The sequence below is a fragment of the Scatophagus argus genome, chromosome 10 (assembly GCF_020382885.2).
Source record: "Scatophagus argus isolate fScaArg1 chromosome 10, fScaArg1.pri, whole genome shotgun sequence".
In the NCBI taxonomy this organism is placed as follows: domain Eukaryota; kingdom Metazoa; phylum Chordata; class Actinopteri; family Scatophagidae; genus Scatophagus; species Scatophagus argus.
In genome coordinates this window covers 14,691,139-14,715,223 of record NC_058502.1, presented here as the reverse complement: position 1 = coordinate 14,715,223, position 24,085 = coordinate 14,691,139, and the positions used below count along the sequence as shown (strand labels likewise).

General features: G+C 41.4%; 1 protein-coding gene across 2 annotated transcripts in view; it reads right to left on the bottom strand.

Annotated features, from left to right (window-relative positions):
* The window catches only part of itga9 (integrin, alpha 9), a 46,515-nt gene extending 22,484 nt beyond the window's left edge, over positions 1 to 24,031 (bottom strand). Inside the window, exons 1-15 of one of the 2 annotated variants that reach the window (XM_046402045.1) lie at positions 23,457 to 24,031; positions 23,013 to 23,140; positions 21,867 to 21,973; positions 19,552 to 19,675; positions 17,754 to 17,821; positions 15,510 to 15,639; positions 15,333 to 15,418; positions 15,188 to 15,250; positions 14,576 to 14,713; positions 13,990 to 14,095; positions 11,945 to 12,039; positions 10,779 to 10,869; positions 10,393 to 10,438; positions 10,123 to 10,277; positions 8,242 to 8,402 (exon numbers count right to left, since the gene is read on the bottom strand). In XM_046402045.1, coding sequence (XP_046258001.1) covers positions 8,242 to 8,402; positions 10,123 to 10,277; positions 10,393 to 10,438; positions 10,779 to 10,869; positions 11,945 to 12,039; positions 13,990 to 14,095; positions 14,576 to 14,713; positions 15,188 to 15,250; positions 15,333 to 15,418; positions 15,510 to 15,639; positions 17,754 to 17,821; positions 19,552 to 19,675; positions 21,867 to 21,973; positions 23,013 to 23,140; positions 23,457 to 23,656 — 1,698 coding nt within the window. In that variant the 5' untranslated portion in view covers positions 23,657 to 24,031. Of the gene's footprint in view, positions 1 to 8,241; positions 8,403 to 10,122; positions 10,278 to 10,392; positions 10,439 to 10,778; positions 10,870 to 11,944; positions 12,040 to 13,989; positions 14,096 to 14,575; positions 14,714 to 15,187; positions 15,251 to 15,332; positions 15,419 to 15,509; positions 15,640 to 17,753; positions 17,822 to 19,121; positions 19,196 to 19,551; positions 19,676 to 21,866; positions 21,974 to 23,012; positions 23,141 to 23,456 lie in introns of those variants that run through there. The other variant, XM_046402046.1, reaches the window with a different exon arrangement.
* Between the last annotated feature and the right edge of the window lie 54 nt (positions 24,032 to 24,085).

Below are 24,085 nucleotides of genomic sequence, written 5' to 3'. Positions count from 1 at the left end.
GCGATACACATCTCTTACACCTTCGAAGATCCAAGTGTACTGAATTTATTGCATTTTAAAGCAACGTTCACGTAAACACAAATTACAGGAAACTTTTACAGTCTCACATGCATCATGAAGAAGGTATTCAACATTTGACCCTTGGACAGTTAGAACAACAGCTGGGATTTATAAAGGAGGAGAAAAAGGTGCCTCACTTCCCCAGTGGAAGTTGGCAGATGGAAGACGTTTACTGCTCAAACATACCAAATTCATCAGCATGTTATTTTTACTGCATTCTCACAACCACAACTTGATTTAACTCCAATGCTAACTATAGCTGCATTAGCGTAATATCTAGATCTGAAATCGAGCCAGCCAGCTATAAATGCACAGATGTGTTCCCTCATATCTCAGTTCCTCCTCACTCAACTCCCCATTGTAATATTCTCAACACATTACTTGTTGCTGTGCTATTTTCAGTGTCATTACTACATCACGTTAGAAAGTGTTACAAGGCTTTTTATTCTTGAAATGACCCTAAAGCTGTAAAGTTGAGCACTGGAAATTCAACAGGAGCAGAATTAAGAGGAAATCAGTCCAAAACGTTTTATATATAACCCTTGGTGTTCCCCAAATTTTCGGCACACTGATCCCATCATCATCCTGTCTTTCTTCATTGAACCCCTCATTGATCTTTATTGTAACCTGACTGACAATATGGAGTCACCACAGGGACACATTCACCCTGAAGCAAAACAAAAAGGGAGAATCCAGGAAGAATTCCTTTTAAGGAAGCAGTTTTGGGCCTTGAACTCTGGGAGTCAAATCAAAACAAGGTGACTTTAGTGTGTATATCTGCAATGATGGGAATACTACTACTACTAACAATAATAACAAGAAACAGAACAGAACAAGTAAAAAGAATGCTTCAATCTAACCAAAGTAATGCCTGTGTCTAAATCATTCCCTTAATCACTCATTTGCTCTAACGTGAAAACTACATTGAGTTTTGGGACACTTTAGAGTCATCATAGGCCTCACTGACTGGTACAATGTCTCATAACTGTAATTAATTGCACTGTGCAAGATATTTTTGGAGATGCAGAAATTTCACAGTGACTTCACACACTCAGGTAAAATGGTGGCAGGTAAATTTTGTGCAAGTAAATGGGCAGTGATTCCAGACTCAGGGTTTTATTGGATTTTATTCATAAACTCATCTAACTAAAAGCTTAATAATTTTATCTCTGAATTTGTTGCTGTTTAGAAAGAACAACTACAATCTGAAGACTTCCGGCCTTTGAGAGATTAACTTCCTTCAACATCCTGATAATCCATCTTTGTGCATAAACAGGAAGCTGGTTATCTACACTTGTATGTAGTTAACTGCACTTTGCAACAGAATTAGGACTCCTTAATACAACTGAAAACCGCTCATTTTTGAATCATGTTATGACAGTTTAAATTTTATTACACACTGATTGCATACTATTTTAGTCTCAAGAGAAAACAACCCACTGATAAATAGGATACTAGCTGCTATTGTAAGCAGTATTTAAAATGGAGTTTACTGTGTTTTTGTGTGTGTGTGAGTCTGTCCCATCCTGGTGATAGAGGAGGTCTCCAGATGCTTCCTGCAGCTGATGTCGTCACTGTGCACAAAATCTGAGGCACTTTTACTTCACTGTTATTGTTGGAGCCATTGTTTTTAGACAAAGACCCGATAAAACTACAGCATGTAAGCACAAATTCATCAAATCCAGCTGATGAGGGCAGGTTACAGTCTCTGCTGGACATAAACACATGTCTTGTGTATATACTTGTTTCACATCCTTTGAGGCAGATCTTACCTGTTTATACAGGATGCAGAATTTGATGTTGACGCCGCTGCATCAGACATATACACTAATATTAACAAATGGGTCAAGCAGTGGGAAATGGTAACAGGGTCACTGCCAGGTTGTTAAGGAAGCATCATAGAAATGCCAAGTGATGAAGTCTTTTGTCTTATTCTGTGTGATGGAGCATAGGAACCATCACAGGCAGCGCTTATGACATTGTGATTCAATATGCACACGCGTTTAAACTGAAAACCCGTACACTTACATGTTTCCTCTGCAGTGGATGTGGGAAACATGGCAAGAGAAACTCTTTCATTGTGGTCAGACTTGGCCACCCATTACGTTGCCTTGTGGTGGCATCGTGTGGCAGTAATGCTGCCAAAAGACTGCAGAAACATTTTGCCCAGCATGCAAAGATGCCAAAATCAACAAATCATCAAATGTGCCTGGCCTTTGGTCGGTCTCGATATGAGTAACAACGATGGATTTACTATGGCAACAACACAGAGCAGGTCAAATGAGCAGCCGTATCAAAAATAATACCTCACTTACACCTTCAGTGCACACACGAGAGGAACTTCATGAGAAATTTAACTTATTTTACTGAGAATAAAGTTGGCTTTGCACTCCCAAAACAAACCTGGAGAGGAACTGCCTAATGTTCACTCTGGCACAACCATGTAGGGAAATCCTGACCAAAATATTACCCCGAGCTAAAATTAACCTGAATAAGTCGTCTTTGGTATCCAGTAAATGCTATTAACATTAATACTTGCAGACAAAGAATTTAGCTTAACTTATTCATATGACAGAGGCTAAGACATTTTCCACTCAATTTATTATCGCAGTGCAGTGTTTTTAACATTTTTTTCATTATATTCTTTATAAATAGGTGCTTGACTGGCTGCCATGTGTAACAGAAGACAGCTGGATTTGATTAACTTCCTGCTATATACTTTCATTATATCAGCTCTCTTGGCCTGAGGTAAATGAAACCAGGAGAACAGCATCAAGGGAATTGCACGTTTCTGCTGAAATATAAAGAGGCAAACAAAGCAGGCAGTGTGACAGCACCTGCTCTGGGTTTCCATGTGCCAGACAGCATTGAGATTCTTGGGGATGCAGCAACAGGAACTCCTGCCTTGCCCTACTCTCCAGGGTTTCCTTTTTGTCTGTGGAGCGCAGACTGAGTCTAAATAGTAAGTGAAAATGATTTTTCATATTTGTTTTGACTTCTTTAGTTGTTTTGCTGCATAGTGCAGGTCAAATACTGTCAGGTTAGTTGTCAGTCACAGAAACATGTAGGACCCTCAGTTATTTGCAGTTTTGCAGATCATGTATGAACCAGGATCATGTCCCAAAAACCACATTTCCTGCTTGGCACTGTATACATTAAGGTAAAGCCACTAGAAAAACACCGGAAATTTGAGTGGTCAGCATCAATGAGAAATCTCTAGAGAGTGATATAATTTTCAATAAAATGAAACTGTTCATCAGTTCAGAATCAGAATCAGGGCTGCAACTAATAAATATTTTCATGATAATATACAAGAAATACAAAAAAAATACAGATTCTCAAAATCTTTTCATCTGTGGTCAGAAAAGTCTTCCCAAAGAACAAGTCAAGATATTTAAATTGCTTCTTTTGGATGAAATCCAAAGGTATCGTAGAAGAAGAACAGAACATGCAAATGAATTCTTGACATTTTTGCTCCTAAAATAACTGAGAATATTCAGAGATTACTCGGGATTAACAACTTATCAATGAATAAACTAATCATTCCAGCTCTACAATGGATTATTTTGTGTTTATCATTTTGCTAATGTCAAATTTCAGAATTTAGTCATTTATAGCTACAGGTGATATATTGCATGCTTGACAACATAAACCTCCATATGGCTTGTCAAGCTGCAATTTACATTTGTTGTCTTCCAGGCTTTGTTTTCTAACAAAATATAACCTGTACAAGATGGATCTGTCCACTAAATTTAGCCAAATGAGATAAGAATGAGGTACAGCGTGATACTAACAAGCAGACACACAGGAAGTTTGAAACATTACCTCCTTTCAATTGAATTTGCAAAGGTAATGATACAGAGGACCTAGTTCCTACTGTAACTTCATAGGCCATCATCAGCCCATCTGCCCAGTCTGAAAACCTCCTGCATTGTACAGCTCAAATCCAACACATTTTTTATCCCATTCAGTCATATAAGACTGGTGAGGGTTTCAGTGCATTTAGCTTTGACAGAAAGACGTTCAAACAGACGTTCAAACGGACCCAATACCCACAGTTGTACAGCATAAGAGTACAGTTTGATGGACCTTTAAATACTCTGGTGGTGCCAAGCAAATGTTAGGGGGACATGAGATATAGGGCACATACTCAGTGGAATATAGGCCAGAGGAAAGGTTAAGGGGGGTGAGCAGGATACTTTACGAGCTATATTGAAGAGCCAACTGTTACAGGCAGGCCTTTAACTGTCTATTTTAGCTCCTCCTTGGAGACTGCGATGCATCTACAGAGCTACATAACATTGCTCATGTCCACAAATGGAATTGGCTCTTGGCATGAGTTCAAGGCTCACGTGCACTGTGCTGTGACAGGACTGCTGGAGTAAAATTCACGTATATCGCGATAGATAGATTGCAAAAGATGTAAACATCCCATGAGATGGGAATAGAAGAAGTGACATCGAACAAAGGAGTACCTGAAGCATGTTTATGAAGACAGGTAATAAATCAAAGCCAAGTGAGCAGCAGAAGCCAGACTGAAACCAACTAGTACTTGACACTTTGAATAATGAATGCTTATAGTTTATAGTAAGACATATGTCCCAATGTAATGTTGATATTACACCTGTTGCACGAAATCTACGGACACTGAAGTCCTCCACTCAACATATGGCATGTATAAACAAACACAGAATACTACCTAAATACTTTTGTCATTTAATTTCTTTTTATTTGTTTTGTTTTTAGGCATTCACCATGGATGGCAGTATCATTCTGTCAATCCATTGTTTTGATCCAGACACAAATGTATCAAGAAATACTGGATGGGTTGCCATGAACTTTTGAACAGATATTCATGGTTCCCAGACGATGAATCCTCATGACTTTGCTGACTCTCCTGACTATCATAAAATTAATATTTTAGCGTCATCATCAGGTCAAAATACTATCAGACCCCAGCTGTACTCTAGTGTTAACTAGCAACAAGGATGGTAAACCCAGAGAACATTAAACCCCCTAAACATCTGCATGTCATCATTCATAATAAGCATGTTAACATGTTAACATTTAACTGGTATTTAGCTCAAACTACAGGCAGTACACAGTCGCTAGCATGGCTGTACTCTGAAAAGTAAAATGTCTTCACTGCTGCCCTAGTGACTCAACTGGTCATTCCTCCAGACGCGATAGTGTGGTCCTTATCATATAGCATCTGGCCTACATTAGATAAGAACTATAAAGTAAAAGGGATGTCTGGCCCAATTTTCTGTCCATGATGCCATAATAAATAATCGTTGAGGCATGCAGATGAACATGAATAACATTCAAAACCTTCAAGGTATTTCACTACAAGACTTGAGGCTGGAACAATAACTAGAGATGCTGCCATCCCACAGAAGGATCACATGCCAGTTGTACAAAATTACTTAATTCAACACATCAAACTGAAGAATTTCTTACTGAGGTTCTTTTGTTAAATGATTCACTGCCAGCTCACACACTTTGATCTTCCGAACCCTAATCATTCATCAGTCATCACTGCTAGGAACTGTTTTCCCCTCCTAAATGCGAGGTACAACTGAAGTAAAAGCATGCATGGAGTTTATTATCTAAAAATAACCAAACAAAGACCATCTGGAGGGCTGGTATGCTGTGAGTCAATGCCAATGAAAACATGTTTAAAGTGATCAACATGAAAAACTTGCATAACTTCAGGAGGAATTATGTCTTGAAAAAGTTAGATATTGACCTATTAGCTTCTGTACTCTGTGCTCTCTGACTAACTCTTGTTACGTGTTTGTGTTCTCAACAGTACATGATTTGCTGAGTGACTCCAGCTTTCCCTTGATTGCAGACAGTGAAAATTGAGCATGTCTATTCCAGCCCTGTTGCATGTACATACAGCAAACACAACTTTAAAAGTGCCTTATTAAGTCTGGCTGTTAACTGAGGTCCTTTAAAAGTGTTTAGATAATTTGTTAAGTCAACAAATGGGGTCAGCAGATGGTCAGCGGAGTTACAAACGTGAGAGTGGCTCAGAATAGCGCATGGCCCCCTTCCACTGGCCCTCACGCATCAGGGCTTGAGCAATCAACCCTGACGTAAGGGTTTTCCATCAGCAGCGCCAGCACGCAGTTGCAGTTGACACAACAGCAGCCCAGCGCCCTGCTGTGCCGCTAGCCTCAGTCTTGTGTTTTCACTGTATGTTTTAGCTGAGAGAAGGGTGGGGCGGGGGTGCGCAATCCCTTGAGGATGCAGTCGGGCAACCAGCTGGTTTCCATTTGCATACCTCTTCTGGGGAACGGGAGGACTGGCACATGTGGGCAGACACATGAGCAAGATAAATGATGCGATTGGTCAAGCAGACTAGACCCTCTTTCAGCGGAGTCAGATCATCTCTGATTACTGTGATTCTTTCGCTCGCCTCTCAAGTTTAGGGGAAACATGCTCGTGAATAATGATAAAGATCTGACAGTTATCATGCTAGGTTATAATCTTTGTCCCCTTTACTTTTCATACATACTAAGGTCAATCAGTGCATAAACAGTTATAAGGTTGTAATTTGGGCACCACACCTTTAACGTCCTGTGTGGCTTTTCAGCTTTTGGTAATTCTGAGAATCTCAACTCTGCTTATTGCTCGTGAGCAGAAGAAATTTAGGATCACATACAGGCCTAGTGAAAAAAACAACTAGAGTGGCAACCATGATGCCCTTCACACCTCAAGCCAATCAAAATACAACTACAATACAGACAAAAGTTGTACATTCATTGGCATAAAGTCACCACAAAGGACACTGGCTGTTGTTAGACAAAAATATTCACTGAGTATTCCAGTCTTTATGCTAAGTTAAGCTGACTGCCTCCTGGCTCAGGCATCAGTATGAACAGACAGACGTGAGTGTGGGATAGACATTCTCAGCTCACGACTTGAAAGCAAGTATCTATATTTCCCAAAGTATTTCCCATACTTTCCCCAAAAAGAACTATTCTTACAACAACATCAAACTGTAATTTCATCCTGAAACACTGGTGCCTGAACTAACCAACAGAGCTGCAAAATGTGTCTCATCCCTGAAATAACACATGGCCTGATGGATGGCACTTAAAGTGTAAATGTGTTTATTTCACAGCTAGAAAGATGCCACAGATATGTGGCAGCTACAAGCTACAACTGAGCAATAATTCACTCGCCCACCCACAAACCTGTAGATGTTTGGTTAAAGTGTTGAAAAGTCAAATTTACTTTGGGCAGAAACACTATTTTACATGACCCACCCTCCCGTTAAAGTTCTGTGTGTTGAAACTTAGCTGGAGAGAAGTGAAAATTGCATTTGAAATGCTAGATTCTTTCATGTAGGTTTACTGAAGAGCCTGAAAAACACACGCCAGACTTCACTGATAACTGTGATGTGTATGCTGTGATAAATAAAGGAGCTCATTGCTACAACAGTTCCGTGTGATATACACTCATTATGGTCCGAATTGTTGAAGGAAGAGAGGCAGTCGAGGTAATGACAGCCCCCCTCAGTCAGCAGCTCAGCCTCCCACAGTGAAAGCGCCTGGAGAGCACAGTTAACAATGCCAGTGAAATTTACAGGCTTGCAGCGGGCCTCCGTATTAGAGGAGGTGAAACATGGATGGTGCCCTCAGGATGAGGACCTCACTGAGGCTATGTGGCTAAATCACAGAGGAACACAATAGAGGGACTATGCAATCACAAAGGAGACTCTGTTTCCTGTTTCTGTCAGTTTCTGCAGACGCACACTTGAGCAGCATGGTTTCATGAACCATCAAGAGCCTGACTGTTACCTTTAACCTAACACAGCAGGGTGATACAAAGAGCTTCCCAACAGCTGCTTGCTGATCTGTAGACTTCAGCTACTGCTCTCAAACCACTCTCACATGTGAAGGCCCTAACTTCATTTGGACATTTTTTTCTTGTTTTCATCTGGCTAAACATTTTAGCTGAAAACGTACAAACTTTGATGCTCTAACCAAAACCTACATAAACAGATAAGAAAGAAAAACAGAGCACAGAAGCACATAGCTCATATCGCACATCAACATTGCGGGGTGAGAGCGCATAAGGTCATGGGAAAGATCAGTTAAGGACATGAGCAAAAGACAAACAAAACAGCACAAACACCGCTAGCACTGGAACCAGAATATCCAACCTCACCTTAACGTAGGCAGTATAGCGTTGGCACTCATCCCTGTTGATGTCCAAGTTGAGCTGCTGGCTCATCTGACTGATCTGAGATCCGCTCTGTGTGAAGTAAACCCGCGAAGGCTGGCTCTTCTGTCGCTTATCAACATCAGCTGTCAAGTTATACAGCAACTCTGACAAGAGACAAAAATATCATTGCCATCATTGCCATCATCATGCCATCAAAACATGGGAAAAAAAAGGTTATTGCATATTGCAGTAAAATGAGTGTGAGTCAGAGGGAAGATGGGACATTTCTTGCCCAAATCATCTGATATTACTCGAAGTTAACAAGAGCCCTTTTGTTCTGTGTTGTGCTGTGAAAGCAGTGCTAATTTCAGTAGCTTTAATGTGTCCATAGGTTTGCCACTGTGTGAATGATGACTTAACACTGGCTTTGAACAATCAACAGTTTAGATCAAATTCTGCAGTCTTTCATCAACTTGAATACTGATGAACTGAACTACATAACAACAGCCTTTTGTGCTGATATTTTTATAGCATAAGCTGAGCAGACAAAGAATGAACAAAAAAGGGAAATTAATTTTCCAGCTGGTGGGGCAGAACTAGTATTAGGGTGAAAAAAAACCATTTTATTTCTACATTCCTGTTACAAAACAGTTGTTCTGTTACATACAGAACAACTGTTTTGTAATGAGAAATCATAAGAGAAGCGAGAAGATAAACATTACCAACATTTCCGAGAAAACCATACATGCGCCTCTGGCTGTTTAGAATCCATTTCTCTGAATGAATCAGCCCCAGTCTGTAGTAATTGCTTCTAGGGGGCGTCACACTGGTTAAACAGTGGGAAGGGTGGCAAACACACCCCATTGGGACCAAAGCCTAACTGTTTCCTCTGTCTAACAGAGGGAACGTCATGAGCTCACTCCAGAGGAGGCAAAGGAAGGTTTCATTATGGGAGTCACCAAACACATGGTGCTGCACTTTCCATGGTGTTCGCCAGATGGATAAACAGAGAGTCTTTATTCCTGTGAGCCAGGACTTAGTCATTATGTAACGACAGGACTCCTGCTCCCCAGAGGGGGCTGTGAATGACCACACCCAAACACTGGAACAGGACTGCACCTCAGCACTCAACAGGCACCGCACCCTCGAGCTCGTTAGCAAAGGATGAAGTTTAAACCATTGGCCAAATGCACTCAGGCCACAGGCCAATGGCTAACCACAATGACTGTCTGCAAGTATGACCATGTTTACAAATTTTCCCAATTTAAATGACTAAAAGTTGAAGGAGTATCATTTTCACTTCTTCACAACACAAAATGACCAAAATAAGCTGCGTCTGGAGAGGTTCGACAGGATTGTCGATCAACACAAGTGTCACGCACCTACAAAGATTTATGGCTTTTCAGATTCACTTCAAGAAAGCCACTGTGCTTTAATGTTGGTCGCCAAATAATACAACCTACTGTGAAACCACAACTTGCCATTTTGAAGTCTGGTTGTACGTATTCAACGAGTGAGACACAGCGTGTAAGGTTTTAGAAGTGTTGGCACAGGTACAGGTAATTGCTTCCTGGATATCACTCCATTCTCTCTGTAGCATGCAGACACAAATCAATCTTGTAACTTTTGACAAAGCAAACGAAGAAATTTCAAACTATTCCTTCATGCCACTTAATGTAAAATATGATTAAACTTTTCTGTATTTTGAATTTATTCTTAGCTATTTATACTTAGCTTGCTTATGCTTTGGCAATACGTTTTAATACGTTAAAATACATTTTGGTTTCAGTGGGTGAGAGCAGTGGGGTCACAGTGAGTTTAATGGCACTTTCACAGTGGACTGACAACTTTTGTGAGGTTTGTGGTGTCGGGATTTGTCCTCACCTATTTGCCCAGGCAGCTGTCTTCCTCGGAAGCGCATGCATACAGTGACGTTGAAGCAGTTTAGGTTCTGGTAGCCCTCGTGGCACTGCGGCACAGAGATGTTGATGGAGACGGGCAGGAAGATGGACACATCCACCGTAATGACAGGCCGGGTCCTACAACCACACAAGACAACACGGCGATGCAATGTGGGAGAGACTGGACATTAAAACAACTCAGAGGTTAAAAAAAAAAAAAATACTGCACCATCACAAAGAGTGAGTCACTCACCTCAGCAGCACTACACTGTCCGCCATGAAAGCCCCAATAGTAACATCTGCAACAAAAACATAAACTTTAACTGCTGAACGAGATACAGAAGATAGGTTTTCCTGCAACATCGGCCGACAGCACTATTTACACCTGGAAATCCAGAACAATGCACAGAGGTTTTTAACTGTTATGCTGGTTTAGTCTGAATGTCAGCTGTGGAATGCAGTAAACAAGATGCCTCTATCACGAGTCTGGACTGCTATTGCAAAAGGAATGAGACAAAAATCATGAGTGAAAAAACAAATATTTAATAATCCCATCCTTTCCTGTCATGTTTTCTTCTCATTTTCCTGATGTGACTATGAAAATCTTTCAAGGCTTCTTCTCATCTGGTCTGAGTGTACCTGCGTATCCATTGCCATCCATGTCCACGTTGCCGGAGATTGACTGGCCAAACATCTGCAGACCAGGGTTTACACTGCGCCCAGACAGTTTCTGTAACAGATGATACCAGCTTTCAAATAACACATGAGCCAACATGGAAAAGATGTATGATTTGTTTTCGCTCTGCGTTTGTTTTTCATAGAAGAGGGATCTTTGCTTTTACAGATTTTCAGTAAATAACACATTTGGAAGCTTAGCATGAAGAGTCACACTGAACTCTCCAGAGTTCAAGAATACACCTGATGTTTTAAGTTTTGAGCAAACAAGGGTAAAAAAGGTTTTGGTTTTACTAGGAGTTCACAGTGAGGACAGAAGTGTTCATTGGCTGTTCTGTGCCAAGGAATACCTATAGTACAAGGACTACTTTCTACATTTCACTGTTTGTATGGATTAAACAAACAGGATAAATCATGTTAAATAGCAATCTTTAGAGGTGCTGGTAGGTGCATTTTTTTTCACCTTTGGAGAGAGGCTAGTTTTTTCCCCTCAATCTCTATGCTAAGCTAAGCTAGCTGCCTCCGGGTTGTATCTGTGTACTGATATGAGAGTAGCTGGATATTTTCAGGGTATTACCCACAACATCAAACAATTCCTTTAAAATACTGGGAAGTAGGGTTAGTAGTGCTTTATCCACTGATGAACTAAAAAATGATCGTTTTGCACAGCTACAGTGATGTGTCACTGCCACACAGGGGAGCACACACAAGTAACTGCTCCTAAAATACACCACCGACTGCAGTCATAATACAGCTTCAAAAGGACAACCTCTACAAAACATCTCAGTAGTGATGATGATCAAATGCATGTGGTGATTATTAACACTGAAATATTTTGTAGACTCCAATAAAAACAGAAACCCATGAAGAACTGCTTGTGCTTGAGGCAACATCACCACCTGCGACTTTACCGCACATTAGTCAGCTACTTCGGGTAACTACTGTGTCAATACACAAGGTGAACACATGGTTTTCATCACTTTACATCACAATGTTGCACATGTTGATGAGGCTACATTTATAAACGAGAGAAAAGAGAGTCACATTAAGATATTCCTTAGCTTACTGTGAAATACATCTACCACCTAAATGATACAGGCCAGCTGTCTGACACTACGAGGAGTTCTCACCATGGAGTATTTGCTGATGATTCCCGTGGCATCGCCATGGTAGATGTAAACAGCTCCACCATAGTCGTCCTCTTTAGGTGCTCCTATGGCTACATCTGAACGACAAACAGAGGACAAGAAGTGTTTCTCTGAAAAGTTGGTATAGAAATGAATGAGTATATCTTTGACTGTATGCGTTTGTGAGTGTGAACAAAAGTGTTCATAAACCTGTTTACTTTCAGCTGGCCAGTGCCTGGGAAACAAGCTGTTACTGTAAGACTCTTAATAGACAATTAAGTGTTGTTAGTGGCCATAAAACTTGCGCGACCTCTGAGAGAGTGGAAACAGGACTATAAAGTGCTGGCAAGAGCACTGAAACAACGTCTCCTTATCCCATTTCCACAGCAAGTCCATATATAAGCTTTCTTTTTATAAACCAAAACACTTCCATGACATGTGGTGCAGCATACCAAAGCACAAATGGTAAAAGAATAGCACTTTTTTCATAAATACCACACAATAATTAACTCGTTATGTAGAGGTAGAATTGAACAAGTAATTTGTTCGTGAAACCAAATGTGTGTTCTCATTTCTACACCAGTTCTTTCAAATTAAATGGTAGCAGTCTAGTCGTAAATAACAGACTGTCAGTCAGCGGACAAGTCTGGTTCTTTCGACACTCCAAGAGTGACGAGTTGCAAGATGAGTTATACTTCACAGCTGCCATCTTTCTTCACAGATACACACACACACACATAATGGCTGTAAGCATTGAGGTGTATCTCACACGGAGATGAAACCAGGCAGCAGCAGTAAGAAGAATGCCAAATCGAGTCCCCAGAGCCAAGCCATGTGAGCGACAGGAAAACAGACAGTATAAATGCACGTCTCTCTGAGTGTGCATCTGGATGACTCTGTGCACACAAGGGTGAGAGAGGGCAATATCTTCTAAAGATCCCCCTCCCCACAGGGTAATCGAACCAAAATGTCTGTGAATGAATGTCTGTTTTCTTCCACCTTATGAGCATCTTAATCAGCCTACATTTGTATGTGGGCTGATGTGAGAATACAAACTTTACTACTCGCCTGATGACAGAGGAAATGGCTTTGTAGCACGCTATACCATTCCAAAGTGGCTGCTATTGTCTGGATTATAGATTCATAGACCACTGGAGGGCCATTACAAGACATAAACATGTAAAGCACATCCCCCATCTGAATTCTGACCTCTCATCAAGGCCTTCAGTGTCACAAACAGTTTACATGCCCAGAGGAAATTCTGTAGTTAAAGGATACTACCAGTAGTTTTAAAATTTCCTTTTTGGTGCATTCAATGGGTCTCTGGCATCTAAAACTAAAGACAAAATGAATATGTTTGTTTTGGTTTGCATTGCAGAAGCAGATTCGTAATAATTTTTTTTAATCTCATCTCTTCATGCGCGGCTGCACATCAACAGTGAAACAAAAAAAAAATTGCATATGATCTCTGTGATGGATATTACAGTGAAAGAAAATGAAAACAGTGGCTGCACGCTAGCTAGGAGGTCAATCTTGAAACTTGCGGCAAGGTTGTAAAAATGGTCAGCACTACTGTGAAATACAAGTGATTTGTGTTTAATGGACTAAAGCAGGTTAAACACCCATTGTGGTCTTTTAAGTGAGTAGTTCCCCACACTTTGACTTTACACCACTCAAACTAAATCACTGTCTGTTGGTGACTCCTTCACACAGGTTTCAGTTGTGGTTAAAATTTCACTGAAAGAAGATAAGAGGCTCAGATTTACGTTGTGACACACTGAAGGAACCCTGACATCACAGACTGGGAACTGCTTTTTTCATATCATACAGAATCACAACAAAATTCATTTGTAATAAACCATATAATAATGTAACCTTTAGCAGAAGTTATGAAGAAGTCCTAAATGTGCTCAGATAAATACACCATCAGAACATCTACAGTGACACCTGAACTTCATCTGCTGATGAAGATGATACGATGCATTTAAAAGCCTCTTAAAAAGTTAGTAAATGCAGACTGAGCGGACACTGTTTTGACTGAAACTGACCTTGATATCCATCGTCGTCTATGTCTCCAATTGCAGTAATGCATTCTCCAAAGTGTGCATTGAAAGCATTGTCACCACTCAGAACACTCTCCTCCTCCATCACCCCCTGAAAACAGCACAGGAAGGACAACGGTTTGTAAACGGAGCTGACAGAGGAAAAAAAAAAAAAAGAAATTTCCTACTCTAAACTGCTGCAGTGAAATTATGGCAGCTTTTCTCAGAACAAATTCTTTGGCCACGATTGCAGTTACTTGGCTTTGATAATATCCAAACAATTTAACAACCAAACAGTCAACTTCTCTCCAAAATAACTCACAAATATAAAATGTACAAACAGACGCTCTAGTTTAGGTTAGTTAAATAATCTCACAACGCTCCAATGTTTTATTCTGGTGTCCTGATAACAAACATGGTCAGAAAGAAATCAAACAAGGGAAGAGCAAAATTATCATCAACACTGCAGATGACAATAACAGTCCGGAAATGTACAAATGTGGCCCTCAAACAGGAAGACTGGCCGTACTGCAGTAAAGTTAATCATGAAGTTATGGTATTATGTTCCCACTGACCCACAGATCCCACTCACATTGCCCTTGCTGATGTACACAGACACCTGGCCCTCATCCCGGAGCTGGCTGTGCATGGGTGCCCCCACCAGCAGGTCTGACAGGCCGTCCTGGTTCAGATCAACTGCACACAATGAGGAGCCAAAGTAAGAGCCCATCTGGAACCAAGCCGAGCCACAGAGCAATGGGTCAGATCACAGACACTCCTTCAGTTCATACAATTGACATGCCATCCACGATTTGACTGAATTTTATCTCCCCTTTTACTAACATACTAACATTAAAGGAGCATTTACACAATTTATGTTTTTAAGCTACCGTGACTTCCTTTTATTTACTCTGAGTGGAAAGCTGTAGCTACCTCACTGGCTTTGGTTTCTGGCAAGTGTGTTCTAAATCTCTGTCTAAACACTTAACAGAGACATAAACAGTGCAGTTCTGACAACAGAGCAATTAGAGCAGCGTGTCCGCAGCGCTTTGCGATAATCAACCACAAGATCCTCGAGGAAGTGAAATAATGCGGCTGTGCTCTACCATGATGAAAAATTATAGTATCAAAATAGCTTCAGTGCAAAAATATGTGCTGTATAATAATTAAAAACAGAAATGTTAGACCACATCGCAGCTCATACCATTTTCCCTGAAGCTTGAAAACTTTTCACCAAAGACGCACCATCGATTTTGAAAATGTAAACCTGTGGCGGAAGGAAAAACAAATCACTGTAGCAAGCAACTCTAGAGAACAGCTGGAAAAAAGACAACAGATGAAGGCCCTACTTTTCCACTGCCACTGTGCTGAGGCGCCCCTGCAGCCACGTCTATTACGTTAGGAGAGGAGAAGTGCCCAGCAGTCACAGCGTAGCCTGAAGACAAAGACGGTAATCAGTCACAGCTCCTTTGATTTACTCACAAATGCGGCATTCAGCACAACTATCCTCATTAACAGGCTCTCACCAAGGTAGCTGTATCTGTGGGAGTCGACGTTTTCTTTATTTGGACTGGAGAAGGATTCAGAAGTCAGGTTGTACACCTTGATTGTGCCGGTCCAGTAATAAGACCCCGGCGCCCCCATCACCACCAGCTCCTGCAAAAAGTGAAATCAGATGACTGTGATTTTCTGACTCACCTTCTGTCTGCGCTGCAATAGCCTGCTGAAGGGAGACAAGAAAAAAAAAAAAAAAAAGAAAAACGCTGCTGGGTGAACGTCTGGTTAACCAATAGCCGCAGACTGGTTTGTGCTATCTGCTCTTAACCGCACAACCAGATGGCATGCCAGCTGAGGCTGCTGCCTTTGATGTGATGAAGAGTTCAGTGACGAAATTGACGGCTGTAAAATGAATTGTTCACAGCAGTTTTGTCATGATGCTCCACAGCAATTAAAGGGACCAGAGCGCGACAATTAAGACGCTCTGTTTCGACTACAACAAAGCCGTGTACCATTGCTCTGCACTTCCTGATTTTCACCACTGATGCTATCTCCATCAGAGGAGGTATGTACTTACCACTGAGAGCTTAAACAAACCAAACAACACAGTGATGACCTTACTCAGCAGTATATGTATCCCCTGTGCTCTGGTGGTGTCAAACATCTGGGCACCACCAGGCGTATGCACCATGGTTCAGATGGGGATAAGGTTTAACAGTGGGACATCTTTTCTTTAAATTCCTTGCATTCTTTCAAAGGGGGTGGGGGTTCAAATGCTTTAACAGATCAGCATGAACATCCTCAGCTTCTGAAAAAAAGTGTTTTTGATGATTTTGTATTTTTAAAACAGTAGGATCATTGTGAAATCAGAATCTTTTCTTTCCTGAAGCCACAAGTCCTCTCACAAGTGTTACTTACAGGTTTCACATGATGCTGACTGAGCCGTCTCATGCTGCAGCAAAACTTCCTCTTAGAAGTTCAACACCTGCACGGCTTCGTCTGGCTCATATGTTGTGTTTCGATTATGTTAACAAAATAAACTAAACATTACAACATTACATCACTGGTATGAGCCTGAATCTTCATAGCAGCAGTGAACAAGACTTTCGGATTGTGTCGAATTTGTGGTGAAATGTTCAACAAGTTAGCAGGCGGATCATGTGAACTCTTATGAACATTTTAGTATCTGTGACAGGAAACCAGTTCATGAAAGCAAAACCGTGTGTGTGACAGGTTTGCATGCTTGTATTGTTTTTGTAAATGTGAACAAGCAAATGTAAACTTTAAGGCTGCGGCTGAATTATTTTCTTTATCGGTTTATCTGATGATAATCAATCCTCACAAAGAATGATGGGAGTCTCTGCTTAAAAATGGCCAAACAAGAATAAATGTTAAATAATGTTATTTAGCATAGACGAAATAAAGAAAACATTTTACCCTGAGGGCACAGCTGTACTCCGTGGACACATTTGAAGTCATTTGCAGTCCACTGTACTTTACTGTATGTCCCAAATTGAGCATAACAGTAATTTGATACTTGAAAAGGACCTCTGCAGAACATGTTTTTCACAGACAGCATCAGGAAAGCATTATATTGCTAATATATAGAAAACAAAATGTCTGAACTGGTCAAATTATCAAATGTAAATGTACTCCTCTTATGCACATTCTCCCTGTCAAACTATATTTTTGCTCAAATGCATTTATACATTAAATCAGTTTGACCTTCCACTCGCCACTTCTGCTCACTGCACCTGCTTCAACTTTCTGCAGAAAAACATGTGACTGAAAGGTGATTTTAAGACCCAAAAAAGGCATTGTGAAGCCAAGGGTGATGTCGTATCAAAACAGCAGTGCAGCCATGCCATAAAGAAAAGGAAACTCGTATTTTCTTAAAAGCTTTATCTCGTGGAACCACACCAGGTCAAGTGAAGCCTTTCCTACACTATCTGCCTATGGAAACATAAGCTCACTGTTATCAGCAGTTAGTCAGCAGAGTGCTCGTCGCTTTGATCTGACCGTATTATTCAATTTTTCCACATCATTTGAAATCTTAAGCAACCTGAGCCGCGTGTGCGATATCTCTGTGACATTAGGCACATGGTAATCATACTCTCAAGTGATCACATGAGTCCCAGTATTGGAACGACAAAAGCTCCAAGAGTGTCCAGACAGCAGAGTTTGGATGACAACAAACAATCTCGCTAGACAAGCGCTAGATTAGGAGTAAGAGAGCATTAAAAGGATAAAGATGAACAAGCACTGTTACTGACCTCCATGAAAACTCCCGCTATCCCAGCTTGGCACGAGCCGTGCTCTTCCCCATACTTCTGCTTATAGTCTGTAAGAAAAAACAAACCACAAATTATTTCACTGTGTGCTTGAGCCAGCATTTACTGGAGTTTTTCCTGCATTCCATATGGAGCTAGTCAAAGTCCCATTCCCATCCATGAGGAATCAGGGGCAGAAGGCAGACTGAGAGAAGGGGTGCAACACCACATTCAGCAAGAGGACCGCTTACATTGGGGAACACAGTTCTCTCGGGTTACAAAAATATTGAGCTTGGATCTGCGCAAAATGCACTGTACAATACAGTCCCATGCAGAGTCCGCCTGGCTTCTCCACAACTGTTGGCAACCATGTTTACGGAAGGAAGTGAAACCCTGACCTGGGAGCACAATTAACGTGTAAAACCGCTTTTGATAAATAGCTCTGAGTCACATCTCAAAACATATGAAGAACACATTTGCATGAGTCAGCTTAAAATGTTATTCAGTACATTAGTTTTCCAGTGGAACTTCAAATGATTTTTAGTGTTGTAGAGGGAAACAACCTGCAAAGAAAACAAACTACAGCCCAAATGGATTTGATTTACTCCAACCATAACAAAATCCAATTGCTCTACTGTGCTAACAAATCTGTCCTTAAAAGCACCTGATGTCTGGAAGACCAAACCCAAATCTGTGCACAACTGACATAATTACACCCTTGTAGTAATGTTTTTCTTTTGCAAAAAGGTGCAATATGAACAAATGTTCATATAATCAGTGTAACAAACTGTGTGTCCTTCAGTTGTAGCAGCAGGCTATTGCCACAGTGTACTGATGTTGGACTGAGGGAGAAGGATCACACTTCAAGGCTCTCCTGCTACTAGTCTTCAGGGCGAACACAGAAGCAGATGTGGGGCTTCGCACTGATGGTACTGCCTAGCGAGATCCCATGCCATGATAAAAATGTAGGAGAGGAGGAGGATAAACAGACCGAATCCATGCGTCTCAACTTGGTGGTCTCAAGGGTCTCAGGACAAATCTGAAGGGTCACAAGTTGATTTAAAAGATGAGAAATAAACAAGATGAATCAGCACTCTGAATGTCTTCCAGGAGGGACTGTGAAATTATCCACAAATTGTAATATAAATGATGTTGCATCCCCTCCCCAGTTCAGAACTTCGAACACTTTTGATTTCCAGTGTGGTCGAACAGCACATCGTATGAACCAGCTCGCTCCTGGCTTAACGCAGCCCTTAATTTAGCACACTGTCATTTTCACCAAACCCAAAGTGCAGCTGAGGCTAATGAGGAGTGTCATTTGTTTTGAAGGTATTTGGTCATAAACAAAAACACCGGACAGTAAGATTTTACCTTGTGGTGGAGCTAGATGAAAGGACAAGGGATCACAAAAGTTGAGATATTTCACTCCAAACCACACATGTGAGCTGCATGGTGACACAAGAGGAAATGTGATGTGACCACCATAAACGTCTGTACCAAACTGAACCAAACATTTCAGTCTGGACCAAAGTGGTGGGCACACCGACCAACACTGCAGTTCTTAGAGTCGCTCCACAATTGTGGCAAAAAATATTTTCCTTACCCTAAATTATCATATTTTTTCTTCTTGATTTTAAGGAGTTGCTGGGCAAAAGGGTAAGGAGCCGCTGGACAAACCATCACGATCTCTAACCACCAGCAATATGTTTGATATTTTTTTTGTGTCAGTTACATTCATGTACATGGAAAAGAAGAAGAATCCTAATGAAATTTCTCCTGTGCCACAGCGCCTCTATTGTACCTTCATAACAAGGGATGAGCGGTTTCGTCCTGCCCTGAAGGGTGGGGGGAATGATGGAGCAGTATCCATGTGGAAGGATGTGCTCCGAGTCGTAGTAGACGTTTTTCCAGCGGTGGGCACAAGCCTGCAAGAGAAAAGCAGGAAAGGAAAACAAGTCTGTTCAGGCGCATGCTTACTCTGTAAATACAAACAAGTCAGACTGCAGGCAGACGTTCCTCAACCAGGCCGAGAGTTGAAACCCCTTTGTCACTGGGCTGGAGCCAGTGCGTCTCTGCGGCTGTCAAATGATAATCATCAATGAGAGGGGAAATTAAAGCCCATCCACAACCCCGACCATAACAGCCATGGTCTGTGGTGCGAATATCTCAGCTGCAGCTTCAGAACTGTGTTCCCTCAGCAGCAGTTAATGATCAGCAAAAAAAATCTTCAGAGTAACATTTGTGTTTTAAGAGTTTTAATTTCAAAACAGCTTCTCCGGGCTTTACAGGCAGCTGGAGAAGCCAAAAGTTCAGACAGTTAAAAAAAAAAAAAAAAAAAAAAAGAAAGAAAGAAAGAGGATCAAAAGACAAAGAACAAACTCCTTCTTTATTAGTCTGCTGCTGAAACAGGGGATACATTTCTAAACCTGACAGTGAAGAATTCTCATAACAATATTTTGCTGCTGCCATTTTCAAAATAAAACATTCCACGGATCGGTAAGCAAACAGGATAATATAGAGTAGATTTCGATCTTTGCACAAATCAGGCCATGTTAATGTGTAAATGTGGTATTAATTTAGTACACAAGGGGGGGTGGGGTGGCGGTGGTGGAGCTCCTGTGGCTCTGGGGACAGATCTGGACGCCTCTGTGTAGACAAAGTTCACTTCATTTCCCCTAGTGCTGTTTAACTCCTCCATCCCCCTCCCCACGCACACACAGACACACAGCCAATCTAAATGAATGTAAGAGCTCGGCAGATTGCGGGTGCACACAGAGCGTCAGATGACTGTCTGGAAAGGACAGCTTGGCCTACACTAGCAGTGATACCAGCATAAACTTTCACTCCTGAGTGGATGCAGATTCTATTAAAAAACAAAAAAAGGGATTTATGGTCACAGTATGGACTCTGTGCTGTTGTCATGTTCCTGTTCGCTTAAAGGGCTCACAAACAAGGCCTTCACTAAAGGCGCAGATGAAATCACCATAATACACATCTGCCAAGCAGCCCCCCCCCCCCAACCCCAGTTGCACAGAAACGTGAGCTCATTCAGATGAGATAAAAAAAAAAAAAAAAAAAAGAAAAGAAAAGAAAAAAACATCAGTGCTTTGGGAAGGCACAGCAACACGTGGCTCTCGAGAGTCACCAACCTTCCTTTTATCATAACCCTGTCTGAGCTAAAAGCTCGTTGTTCTATAGCTCCACGCTCAAATTCCAGAGACTGACAACTCCAAGAAGTCTTCAGCTTTTGATGGCCTGATGGTTTGAAAATCGTGCCAATAAATTCCACTGAGGTATCAAAAAGTGAACCAAAGACAAAACATACTGAAAGGAATAGAGGCTTAACAGGCCAAATCAGTTATGTGGACATCGGTAGAGGGAGGAATTCTTGTGATTTCTCTGACTCCCAGAGGAGGAGCTCGGATCAGCAGCAGGTAGTCGAACACATTCATGCCTGTCAAGAGCGTTTCAAGAGTTGTCAAGTTCACCAGTCATCTTGAAAACTGTCCTGGAAGTCCGCTGGTTTCCTCGCTCCCCACCGCACAGGAGACGACGGGTTAACGTTTAATGAAAGGCCGCCCCTGGATGGGACCACCACAGTGGGACTGATGCCTAAACAAACTCTGCCAGCTGCCCTATGATCTCTGTGCAAATACCCAGTCAAGCACCTCTGGGATTAGCACCACTAGTTAGTCTATTTCTCTAAATCCCTCTCTCGGTTTTTATAAACAACAGTCTACTCTTGACAAACCCTGTTCCACCGACTCGTCCAGCTCCAAACACGAGGTAAATGTTTTACAGTATTATGTAACCGCACAGCAATTTCCACATCTGTCTGACTTTAGTTGTTACTCCAGCTTTGAATATGCAAAAAAAAAAAAAAAAAAAGCATTCAAGTTCTTTTTTTTTTTTTTACTTGTGTGAAAAAGCTTGTAGGAGTGTTAAAGCAGGGCAGTAATGCCGAGCCCTGCTGTGGCTTAATTGTGTGGCTCATGGTACATTACGACATTTGTAACAACAATGATGTCAATATAATCACGTCTGTTTTTATGAGTGTACATGGTTTGCATTAAACAATTCGGACAAGTGAATGCGGCACATTGTCCCTGAACTCACCAGTATCTTGCCGTCGGCTCTGTCCTGGCGGGCCAGGCTGACCCCCATCCACTCATCATCCCTGTCTCCCTGGCACGTCTTCCCACAGGACTCTCTCGGCTTGTTTCCTGAAAGACAATGAGCGCAGTTTACAGCACTTGAGTCATCAGGATGGCGGATGTCTTAAAGCAAGCGACTTGTTCCTTGTCAGCCATTGTCAGCTATTACAATTTTGGGTTTCATTTATTTCTGCTGAATGTGTGAGTGATTTTCCCGCAGCTGACAGTTTGAATTCTGCAGATCAACGCGATGTTTTTCACTTAGCTGAAGTATTTCATGACAACTCTTCTGTTACTGTACATCTACTAAAGGGAATGTTATCAAATGTCAGAATACAAATAGCCTCCTCTATGTTGTTTATTTACATCATACCGCTTTGTAATACCGTTAATATTACTGACTGTGAACCCCGAACCAGTTTACGGAGGTCACAAATCATAAAAAAGATCGTAAACATAAATGCACTAAAAGTTACATTTGCACGAGCACAATTAGCAGAGGAAAGCCAGTAAGAGGACAAGCTTCTTAATGTATCTTTTGAAGAATACAAATTTAGTTGGCCCCTCTTTGTGTTGTAGGCTCCCAGTGTGCCTGTCAGACTTCAGCTCCTCTGGTGCATGTGGTTCACTGAGCACCAAGCAGCACAGGCTCACTGTGATGATGCATATTTCTTCTTTTTTTTTTTACCAGGTTGACAAATTGACTAAGTGCTGAGGTTAATATTGAAGCCATGCTTGAACCCCTGCTTTCTTGACCACAAGAACAGAGCATGGGGGTTGGGGTGAGACTCAACATTTTGGCTCACGTGCTTGGAAAATATTAGCAGGAGCATAAATCATATTTCAAAATATTTATAGACCCCTGTGCACAGGACCCCCTTTTCTTTTGTATGTCTCCATACAGCAGGTCCACAGCTCAAAGAACAACTGCAGCACTGTTAAGAGCAGTATAAGGCTGCATTATTCTGATAAAACAAAACAGATGCTTGGGGGAGTTTATGCAAAGAGTGGACAAGAAAAAGCTACAGGAAAGTGTGTGTGTGTGTGGACTGTAGCATCAAACCATTAATATGCTTTTGAATTTATGCTGCAGGCAGTGGTGACTGACCTCTTCCCAGGTCCATCTCTGTGCAGCGGCGCTCTGGGTTGCTGTGAACCCGACACTTAAATACAGCTCCAGGAGAGTGAACCGAGCTACTGTAGGTCGAGTTTGCCCTCGGAGCACCCACTATTATCCTGCAGACAAGATGAGGAGGGGAGAGAGGATGGGACACTTTCACCCGCCAAACACCTTACGGTAACTTTGATCAATCTCACTGGAACTTCTTTGGATATATATATATATATATATATATATATATATATATATAGAAAGAAAATCAGCTGCCGACAGAAAAGGTTACAGCACGAACAGAAATTGCTTTCCATGCAGAATTTGTTGAATACGGATGCGGCCCGAGCTCCACAGACACTAACAGCATTTCTTTCAAAATTACTAATTCACTGACAGAAAATGACAACATTTCCAGGAACATGAAAAGTTGGGACTCACCAGCGTGTGCTGTCATGATAATGCTCCAGCACAGAATAGCCAAAAAAACTAGAATTTGGTCCGCGGAACACCACAGGATGTTCTAAGTCTATATTGTAAGAATAAGCAACTGAAATAGACAGATAAACATAAAAAACTTTGTAAAAATTTTGTAATCCGGTTTTTTGCCTCCGGAGAGGACCCATCCCTTTGTGCATCATGCGTAATAACGCGGTTAAAATGTCCAAAAAGAAGAAAAGAAGAAAAGAAATATGCTGAATTGTCGGCTCAAACTGTTGAAAAACTATCTCTCACAAGTTTCTGCCTGGTTTAGCGCAGCGTGTAGGCTGCGATGGCATGAGGAAAGAAAGTCTGAAGAAGAAAGTTAACGGTCCGGTAAATGACGGTGCGTCAGCTTCTCTCCATTCTGTGTCAGTCTGACAAAGTTTTTGCTCGCAGGCTCCCTGTCGTGGAGATAAATGCTGCCAGTCGTGTCAAGTTAACAAGAAGGAGCAGGGAAGAGACCGGAAATAGTTTCGCTTCGATTACGCTTGAACTGCTGTTTCAGATTTCGGTGGTTTTTAATGTGAAAGGTGAAAGCGGAAAGTGTTTTTTTTTTTTTTTTACTCCAGCAGGCTGACACGGGTATC